General features: G+C 38.9%; 1 protein-coding gene across 1 annotated transcript in view; it reads right to left on the bottom strand.

Annotated features, from left to right (window-relative positions):
• Positions 1-11,316, bottom strand: part of CARMIL1 (capping protein regulator and myosin 1 linker 1) — a 278,825-nt gene that overhangs the window by 134,414 nt on the left and 133,095 nt on the right. Inside the window, exons 3-4 of the mRNA XM_019540133.1 lie at positions 7,317-7,367; positions 3,339-3,398 (exon numbers count right to left, since the gene is read on the bottom strand). Coding sequence (XP_019395678.1) covers positions 3,339-3,398; positions 7,317-7,367 — 111 coding nt within the window. The remainder of the gene's footprint in view (positions 1-3,338; positions 3,399-7,316; positions 7,368-11,316) is intronic.

The raw sequence follows: 11,316 nt of genomic DNA, 5'->3' as shown, positions 1-11,316 counted from the left end.
CCCACCCCCTGCATCTCCCCAGCTTGGCAACTAGTGCCTTCTGGGTCTGGGCGGGACACCCGGGGTCCCCCCATGGCTAATTGCTGAGCCAAGGAAGTGTGGGGGGGCCCCTGCAGCATGCTTGGTGGCAGACCCAGAAGTGGAATAGAAGTACTTCCAGGTTCGCCACCGAGCACACTGGGGGGGGGGGGGTGGCCCTCCGTGCTCCTGTGAAACATTCCATTCGCCCCACCATCGCAGTCCATGCCTGGTACCTTGAGGTATGTAGAAAAAACATTTAAAGCTGTGTCTATGGCTGAATTGCTGATTTTCTGAATCAGCACTGTATCTTTGGATTTGGCCGAAACGAATAGAGGACAGTGATCCGAATCAACAAATTGAATCACTGACCCCAGTTTGGGCCGAATATGAATCCAAATTAAATACAGCCCATTTCGCACACCCCTACTGGCCATGCATATGCACCTGGGCATGCATATACTCTGGTGGTTTGGCAGTAGGAGCTGTTGTCTGTTACAGAACTTCTGGCTACCAGAACTTCTCTTTTCATTTTCTTTCTTTAAGCCAAATGTCTTGAAGTTTTCAAAACAAACTTAAAATCTGTTGAGACTTCTGAACCCACACTAAAAACCCATAGCAGTAGCCTTCTCCAATTTTGAAATGTGTTCATAACTGCGAGCTAAGTACAGCAACACTAAAAATATTCAATAAGCAGAACACACCTCCTTAAGCATAAACAAAAGGTAAGTCATTAACAATCATGATTCTCTGGAGACAATCAAGTATTCTGATCAGCAACACTTGCATGCAATGTTAAGACAGTATACCAAAAGTGAGAAAATTTCTTTGGCAGGCATAATAGACTATTTTCTCAGCTCAATTAATGGAGTAACTTGTTTAACTGAGCAACTACAAAGCTGTTTGAGGTGTATGGATCTTAACAACAAAAAGATTGTACTGCTATCAAACTGTCTTACACTTTGATTGTTCTGAATTAAATAAACTGATTGTAGTACTGACACAGGAATTCTTTCCCAGTCTTTTCCCAGCCATTAAAAATGCCCAATATTTCTTTGTACACAAAGCAAACCTAGAAGATGCTATAATAATCTAACACAGGGGCTGTCAACCAGGGGTATGCACACCCCTGGGGGTATTTGGGAAGGCTCCAGGAGGTGTGCAGCAACAGCATGGAAAAGTGGAGCTGCCAGTACTTTGCGCTGCTTGTGCCAGTGCTTTTGTTTTCGCTGTTGCCATGCACCACCAGCACTTACGGTTTTGCCGCTGTGCACCACTGGCACTTCTGATTTCGCTGCCATCCCCTCCCCCCATCATCCCCACCCGTTAATCAGCTGCTGTGGGTATACTGACCGAAAAAGGTTAAAAACCCCTGATCTAACATACACTGTGGGTCTTTACATGCTTTTTCTACTGGTAATCTTCAACTCCATCTGGGGATTTTAGGCAATCATTCTCTATGGCCGAATAATTATTCAACGTCATCAAGCTGACCAATATTTTCACAGAATCAAAGGGTTGAGAGGAGCCTCAAGGGTCATCTAATCCAGCCCTCCCCCACAGATGCAAGATGTGCTGCTTTTTCTAAACCCTACCAGACAGAAGTCAGTACACTCTCTTCTTGAAAACCTCCGACGTGGGGAATGCCACAACTTTCTTAGGCAGCTTGTTCAACTGTCCTACTGTTCTAGCAGTTGGGAAGTTTTTCCTGAGATCTGATACAAATCTGCTTTGCTGCAGTTTAAACCCATTGCTATGTGTCCTCTTCCTCAGTGGCAAGAGAAAACAATGTTTCTCTATCTTCTTTACCCCTCATTGTTTTCTTGTGCTTTCCTTTAAGTTTTTATCCACCTCTCTTGTATTAAAGGTATATTAAGTGCTTTTTGTGGCATTTTGTTTGATGTTGATAGTGAACATAACACAATGAGATCTGAGCAAATGAGGAACTATTATAATAATATCAACAATAACTTATTTCCCAACACGTAAACTATTTTTAGGGAGACAGTAAGCAAAGCTGTTTTTTTCTGCCCCCGGCCTGCCCCCCAGGAGACTGCCATAGAGCCAGCCAGTCTTAATCTACATATCTTAAATGTAATTATATGTAAGAATTGCATAAGCCTATCAAACGTTTTAGGTAGAACAATATCTTGGATAAAAGGCAATTTCGTCCCTTCCCTCTGCCACTGGGGAGGGGCCCTTCACATGCACACATTGTATAAAAGCCAAGGTGCAAAATGTTATTCCAGCAGTGGAGTGGAATTGCCCAAATCTGGACAGGCTGGTACTAAGGCCTGACTTCCACATCTCCCCCGCCCCCAGGTTGCAGCACAGAGCAGGTCCAGGCAAAATCCCCTGCCACTGGAACACTGATGAACCCCCACTAGCCTGAAAACAGTCTGCCAAATCCTCCTCTATCCCACTATCATCTCTACCTATTATAAATATAATGCTGACTTTTCAAGAATACTGGGATTGCATTTGAGCCAAAAAAAGAAAGTAAGCAAGACATATATAAACAACCACCATTTACTAAAAGCTACCCAAAAACAACTGCAGTTATTTAAGGAAAAAGCTTGTAAAAGGAATTTTAAAAGATCAGGCTAAAAACATGAACTGCTGAATATAACAAAAAAGTTCTATTGTGTTGGAATAAGTCAAAAGCACCAAGTTCTAACAATCCCTTCAAAAACCAAACACACAGAGATATCTTAATGAGACTTCTATGTAGTGATACAATCGGGTGGTTAAATCTCCTCACAAAATACTTATCTTTTTAAAATTGTTACATGCGTGTGCATGCGTCACTCCTTTTTTTTGCACATATAACTATAGCTTACATTCAAATATATTTGTTGTAATCCAAAAGAAGAATAAACTTTTCATAAAGCAGTTGCACCAGTATAACTGAAAATAAACAAATTCTGTATGCATTTGCCAGTATTCTCCATAAAAAAGCAATAAAACTAGCTGGGTGTGGATTGTATGACAATAAACATTGTTCTTCATTATCTTGAAGGAAAATATCACATTTACATTACAAATGCAAACTTACATCCAATTAGTTCTGTTCCAACTGACTTATGAAAAAGGACTGTATTTTTTCTCTTCATCCCACCCACACATTTCATTCCTTAACTTGACTTTTTAAATTATTATTATTGTTAGCCTTGCAAGCTTTGTGAACATAAAAATTCAAATATGCACTCTGCTTGCTAGATAAGAGCTTTGATTTACTAGATTATCTGCTTGATCAGAATGGAGGTTAAAACTAAGTATGTTCTTAAAACAGAAAATGCTTTTGAATTGAAAGCACTCACCTGCCCTGGCTTACTGGAAGTTATTCCTTGGATTTCTAAATAGCTGAAAGTTAGTTCTAGCTGTAACACAAAAAGGAAGCAGAATTAGTATAAATACCTTACTTTTTAAGCATTACTGAAATATGTGAACATACCATATCCCAAGGTAAAAAACAGAAATTAATCTTAATTACTTATATGAGGTTAGAAGTTTGTTGTTCTCCACCTGTAATGCCTTTGTCTCCTAGTAAATATTTAGCATATTTGGTTGCACTTTATATTGTGGGTTAGAATCTATGAATAGAGGCTTTAAACATTGCACATGACTGATTAATATGTTTTATTGGTGTTTATAAGCACATTAGTAGAAAGTGCTATAGATGTTTATAAGTTACCTACTAACATGCTGTACTCTACAATTAATTAACCACTTATTAAAACATTATTGATAAAGCATTAAAGTGTATATACCATAAATATACTCTTCATAAATGTGACCATTTATTCAAAGCAAATATCAGCTAGAGTAGGATTATAGTATAGTTTCAGACACCTGCTGTGTAGCTTGACTCTTCTTAGAGAATATCACATTAGTCTTTTTGTCTGAGAGTTAGAGGAATATGATGATTTTAAAGCCATTCTGTTATTAAAAGTCACTTAGCAGTTCAGGGTTCAAATCCAGTTTCTCACTAAACCCACCATTTCTGTCCTTATCAACAAATGAATTACAAGGAAATGTTTTTAAATTAGTTTAGTGATGATTACACATTTTCTTTTTCCTGAAGGGATGCAATTTCTTTTCAATAATTTAGATGTAGAAAAAGACAAATGAATATGGTTCCTCCTTGGAAACAGCATGCACAACAGCATCTCAGAATGAAGCAGCCTGGAAAATTACAATTAAAATATTTATGGCTGGGGATATACAGAAACTGCCTTTTTTCCTAATGAAGTTAATTTACTGACTATGAAAGAAGCCCAACAATAACTGATAGAAATCAAGGACTTGTTAAGCCACGCACTGGATATAAAACAGACAGAAGCAATGGAGGCTGCCTCCTGTTGCCAACACCAGTGTACTTTGTTCTTGCATGATGAGACCATCTCAGGAGAAAATAATTCATGCCTTTTCAAATACTGGCATCTCAACTGAGTTTGTCAATTAATGCCAGTTTTTGTGCAGCAGACATCAACCTTCAAATTTGTCCTCTACACTGCATTTAAATCAGCCAGCCATCAGATGGCAGCTTTTGATCACTAGTGACCTAAGGTTAATTCAAACCGTATGTTTAGAAGTGAGAGACTCCATGTCCCTTTCCTAAGCTGCTACCCTGAGTTATCCAGGCCTTACATAACGATGAGCGCATCTGAACCCCAATTGACTAAAAGATCATGATAAATACCTAGGAGTTACCTTCCATGATCTAAATCTTCCCTAGTTTACAGTTTTTTAGGGTCCCACATATAAACGGTATATTTATACTAAACTTCAAACACCTATTCCAAAGAAGGAGCTATGAACATATAACAAACTCAAGAATTAATCCCATAGGAACCCTTTATGATTGTCAACATGCAACAGAAGTTTAAGTGTTCTTCTATAATTAAGGTTAATTTCTTCACTTAAAGAAGGGACTTGGGGCTTTTGTTTTATATGGAGAATAGACATATTTTCCACATCTACAGCACAGTCTGAGACAGGAAGTTAGCCATGTTAGTCTGAAGTCAGGCAGATGACAGAACGAGAATAACTAATTCAGAGATGTATACCTTTAAAAGCAACAACTTACTTTATCAGACACTATGGAAGGACAATCTGTGAACTGAATTTTCTTATGGCTTAAGAAAATTAATGCTAGTTAATTAAGTTAAAATTAATTTTTAAATGGTCCTTCAAGAAATTTCAAAATGTGCTCATGTTTTTAATATTACCTCTAAGGCATGCAGATAACATTTAATGGGTTTATTACTGTTCAAAATTCCCACATAGGTACCACTTACTGAAAACAGTAGAAAATACACGTTCAAAAACTTGTGCTGCATTCCCACAGATGTGCCATATATCATACACTTAAACCTGTGCATGTACGTCAACACCTCATATTTATTAACATTGAATTTGTAATTGAGATTTTGTCTGAAACTGAAACAGGGACCAATGTGTAGTATGTATTGTTTTATTGTCTATTAGACAGAGAAGAGATTTGGTGAAGGTTAAAAGTGTAATTGTTGGTAGAAATGTGCCCAGTGGAATTTAGTGTACTGTTACGAGGCATGTATTAATCTGTCATTTCTGAATTTTAAGGATTTATGGTAGATGAGTATTGCACGCTACCTACCTTAACTCCTTTTTATGACAGTTTTAGTTTGTGGCATAAGTTTTAAAGGCAAACTTGTGAATTGTTTAAGAGATGTTAATGCCTGCAATTTGCAGGTGAAAGTAATACTGTAATTTCGAAACTGTAAAATATTTCTGGACATACATTCCACAGAAGTTTTCTGAAGAACCAAGAAGCATAAATAACCTCTAAATTCTTCTTACAGAAGGTATAAGGGAGAGACTTCTTCAAATAGTAAATAAAAATAAAGTTCATTGCATCACTTGCAAGGAAAAAATACAGTCAGCTGCATGTACGAGTGTAGCAACACACTTTTTAATAAAAATGAAAATAGAAATCAATGACCTCAACCTCTACTCCACAGTTTGTTTTATTTTATATAACAGCAACATGTATGCACCTCTGTCATTTGCACATTAATTACAATGTCTAATAAGATCCCAGGGAAACAGCCTAGCTTCATTGTATGTTTGTAAGTTTCTACTGCTAAAAGACATTAGTGGAAGATACTAAGCTCATCGTAAGTGGCAAGATCTTGAACAGTTTTTAAAACACTTTAGGTTCAATGAAATGGTTTCAGGTTTCACACTTCTGCTGGTAAGAAAAAGTGTTTTTGACAAACCCACTGATTATTCAAACAAAAAATATCCTACTTCTGAAAGAAACTTTTATAGGAAGTTTCTTTTGAAACTGTGGAATCTCCTTCCTTGGAAATTTTTTAAGGCTGGCCGGACAGATACTTGGCTGGTTTATCTCACGAAGTGCCATGAAATAAAACCATTAAGAAGCCACTTTTTAGAAAAGTTTGTAGTGTTAACTTAATACCATGGGTAGGTCAGTTAATATTTTTTTCTGCAAATTTCATTTACAGTACTGAGAAAATCAAAAGGAGAGTTTCACCCATCAGTAAGGGTCTTCAATTCACACATGACAAAAAGGAACATTTACAAGCATCAGTTATTCTCATTTGAGAATCTTCCCACATATATTTGTGCAACAAAGCAGAACATGGACATAACCTGGACATCTGCCAAGATCATGTTAGCTGACTCCACGTGGGATGAGAGATTATTTCCAGATTCAAAATCACCCTTTGCCATGACAATCATCCCAGATTGTCATGGGAATAAACTAAGTATTCCACAGCATTTGTGAAACAGGTTGGCAAGATGCTTCTTACAACAAACTATGGTCACCATGGAAAACAGCAGATGTTATTCCACCACAAGCAGTGAGATTTAATAAACTCTGTAAAATTCCTATTTTAGGAATCTGGAACATAATCCCTCTTGAGACTAGAGATACTACAACAAAGCAATAACATCAATTTGTTTGGGCAAAAATTAGTCTAGATCCCATTATGAGACTTATTATCTGTATGCTCTAGCTCCATGGGTGGTTATTTCTAATGCAATTCTTCACACCTTTTTTAGATGTCTAGGTATTTTTGGAATGGTTCACCTATGTGCTGAAGAAATTAACCAGAAATGGTTAAGAAAACCATTACTGGAAATAGCATTAAAACAGCTTTCCTCCAATGTATACCTCCAATCCTCTTTTTTTTCCCTGTGACAAAAGTACCGGTAATATTGATAGTAAGTTTATACCACTGAAGTTCATACATGGATACAAATTGGGTACTGAAATAAAATAATCTTACCTTGGTGGGAATGCGGGATGTTAGAAGAAAGGCCCGGCATGATGCAAGAACCTATAAAAAGAAGAGCAAAAAAGGTCAAAAAAAAGTTTCATGGCTACAAGAACTATAGCTTAGAGTAGTTTCTTTAGTATTTCATAGGGAAAGTAAATGCATATAAAACAAATGTATTAGCAATATTAGAGACCATGGGCAAATATTTCCTTCCAGCATATCTTTAGAGTAAGAATACATGGGTCTCCAACTAATATCAGAGTACAATTTCTGCTCTAGTAGGAACTGCAGAAAATTTAAATTAAATTTACAACATGGAGATCAGGGGAAAGATAGCTCTGAGAAAAGATCCAATGCTAATACAATATTTTAGAATTACTTTAAAAAGAAACACTTCAGTATGAGCAATAAACACACTTTGTATTCTAACAATACCTTCTACTCATAGAACTTCAAGTGCTTTACAAACAGTAACAGAATACACTTCATGTATACTGGCAAAGTAAATAAATCAGAAGTAGCAGATTCCTGTTTTACATCAATGTTGTAAAGGACATTCCGCAGTTGACCAAATACTTCTTTTCTTCTCAGGATTACCTTAGCTTAACTGAAAAAGATCCACCACGATGCACAGAAAGCCCACTTTACTATCACAGAAAGTTTCTGAATAGAAAAAAAACCCAAATCTCTTTCTTTGAAATTAAGTGTAGGTACAACGAGTACACCCCCTCCAAAACCTGAGGCACAGAAATAGGTACCACTTCATTCATATCTTCCATTGAATGATTATGATAACCAAAACAGCACTGCTGATAATGTTGACATTAGAGAAATGGTGGTGGTGCTGGCAGCCACGACACCACATGCAGTGGTGAGATGATGTACGGGTTGCTATATAAGCATACAGATGGGACTGGAAAGCCAGACATAAAGGGAGACATACAAAAAAACTAGAACTCTTGGTCCCAAAATAATACCTTTTATTAGACCAACTGGAAAATTGCAAGAAAATGGTCCTTTTCTGCAAGCTTTCAGGATCAAAGTCCCTTCATCAGGCTCTGGGAAAAGTATAGCTGGTACAAGATGGTAAAAACTCCCCATAGATAGGAAATAAACTTCATTTTTGCACAGAGGGAGCTGAAGATGGAAGGTTGGCCCTCTGGCTCCCTAAGAGGGTCTTTGTGAGCTGTGCTGAGTGGCTGTGCTACTCATGCACACATGGCAGGGCAGGAAGCAAGATTGTGTGGGTCGTGCATCAGATCCCATTGTGCCTTTACCTGTATGTCTGGCAGGAGCACAGGAAAAGTTGTCAAGAACCATGGCATGGGAGATCTTGCCAGGACAGGTGTCAGTGACTGGCCACTAGGTGGTGGGAGAGCCAGACTACATTGAGCAAAAGATGAAAATGGTCAAGGGAAGGAACATATGACTGTTTCACTGGTGTAACTTAAGACTATTAGATAGTTCCTCCTCACATTTTAAGGGGTAGCTTTACCGCAACAGCATACACTGGAGCAAGGCTGTGTGATGTATACCTGCCCCACAAATTTATTCTATAGTGAAAGTATTGCGTGGGAGGTGCCCTTAAGTTACAAAAGAACCATGCTGCAATGCTGGCCTGCTTGAATGGGACCAAGCTTTATCATAAGCATACAGAATAGTTTCTTTAATGTAATTCTAACATACTCCAGTCCTGTTGAAATAGACAGCCAAATTATGCTACTGAAAGGCTGGAGCACAATCGTGTTGTAATCTGTGCACCAACAAGACTGCAACTGTAGGGTAGGGAAGAGTGCTGACAGTAATAGTATGCCCTGTTTTTACATGTATTAAGGTCTGAGGCTGAAGTATGTGAAAAATCAACAGTTAGAGTGCCTACTTAGCTTAAGGAGGTACTATTGAACACAGAGTACATCACTTTAAAGTAAAAGTGTCCTTGAGCAGTAAAATAGGACAGACACAGTTTTCCAGTCCACCAAAGTTCAGAATTCTGTATTTCTCACTAGCAAAATAGTTATAAACACCATTAAGATTAACAAAATACTTCAATCTCATTCAAATTGTGTTACATAAAAAGGGCAATGTGGACTCTAAAATGAAACTGCAACCTTAATTATCACAGAGTTGGCAATCCTCCATAATAATAGAGTTGACTGGAAGTATTTGTTGACATTTATCATGATTCTGGCCTTTTGAATCAATGAGTATGTGGTCTGACCTTTCATGTAACTGACTTTCCTTTAAAACATCATTGTATTTTTTAACCATTTCAAAATGTAATGTGACTGTATATAAATGGTTTTCAAGTAACACTATTAACACTTTAAAAAGCAGTCTCTTTCCTAAAGCAACTTAGGAATGCACGAATTCAGACTTATAACCATTGGCAGTTTTCGCTATCCTCTTACCCCCTTACAGTCAAATTATGGTGAAGAAATAAAATGTATTGGCTCACCCCTTACATTACACCAGTTACAATGCTGAAAAGTTTGTCTACTTGGTACTGATTTTAAGGATAGGACAAAATGCTTTTTAGGTTATTTTCAAGCTACATATACATAGTATGTATTTATCTACCAGTCTGGACTGATGGGATGCTTAGCCAAAATCCACGAAGAACATCCAAGGGAAATATGCTCAGAAAAAAAATCAAAATTATGCACAGAAAAATTTTAAAAATATGCTACATTAAATTACCTTTATTTTTTTTAAATTAAACTAAGTATAACACTATTCAAACTTTCTTCAGAAATATATGCATATACTTTGTATGGCTGGGGGTTAGTATGGGAGGTGTGGGGTTTGTGAGCAGTGTGGGTATGGGAGTATATGGGGTTTGTGGTGTTTGTAAAGGGAGTGCATGGGGTTTGTGGATGGGTGTGGACCCCCCACACGTCATCCCTCTCCCATGGTGCATAGCCCCTGCCACCAGTGGCTCACCAGCAGCAGGCGGCAGGCCCTTGGGGCATTCAGCTGCAGCAGGCAGAGCCCCCAGAAGCATGCAACTCTGGCCAAATCCTAGGGGCTGCATGTGGTGGTATAGAGCCAGCCTGGTCCAGCGTGCTAGCACACGCCTTCATAGATTGTAAAGCTGGAAGGGACCTTGGAAGGTCATTGGGTCCAGTCCCCTGTACCAGACAGGAGAGACAGGTGGGGTCAGATGACCCCAGTAAGATGACTGTCCAGTCCCCTCTTGAAGACAATTGCACCATCTCTGGAGGGAGCTTATTCCAGTCTAGATACTCTAACTGTGAAGAAGTTTTTCCTAACGTTGAGTCTGAAACAGTCTTCCAGGAGTTTATGGTCATTACTCCTGGTTCTCCCCAAGGGCACCCTGGTGAACAGTTGTTCACTGAACCCCTGATGTAGCAGTAAATTGCTACCAAGCCCCCTCTCAGCCTCCTCTTTTTCAGGCTGAAGAGTCCCTGGTCTGTCAGCCTTTCTTTGTATGGCTTGCTATACAAGGCTCTAATCATACGGGTGGCCTTTCTCTGGACTCTCTCAAGTTGTACCACGTTAAAGTGCAGCACCCAGAACTGGATGCAGTAGTCCCGTTGGGGTCTCATCAGTGCCGAGTACAACAGAAGAATCACCTCCTTGATCTTGCTGGAGATGCATCAATTGATGCATACCAGAGTATTATTTGCCCTGCTGGCAACAGAGTTACATTACCAGTTCATATTCATGTTGTGGTCTATTATTACCCCCCAGTCTCTTTCATTCGTAGTTCTGGTCAGGTTGGTGTTGCCAAGCCTGTAGGTGTGTAGGGGATTGTTCATCCCCAGGTGTAGCACTTTACATTTCTTGATGCTGAACTTCATCTGGTTCTGACTCACCCAACTTGCCAGCCTGTTTAGATCTGCCTGTATCTGTATCTAATCTTCAACCGTGACCACGCTTCCCCATAACTTGGTGTCATCTGCAAATTTGGCCAGCAAACGCTTCACCCCCTCCTCCAAATCACCGATGAAGGGCCGGGAGCTGGGGCGGGCAGGGCAGCCATGGAGGG

This window comes from Crocodylus porosus, unplaced genomic scaffold (genome assembly GCF_001723895.1).
Source record: "Crocodylus porosus isolate Cpor-Errol unplaced genomic scaffold, CroPor_comp1, whole genome shotgun sequence".
Lineage (NCBI taxonomy): Eukaryota > Metazoa > Chordata > Crocodylia > Crocodylidae > Crocodylus > Crocodylus porosus.
This window is presented reverse-complemented; position numbering and strand designations above follow the sequence as displayed.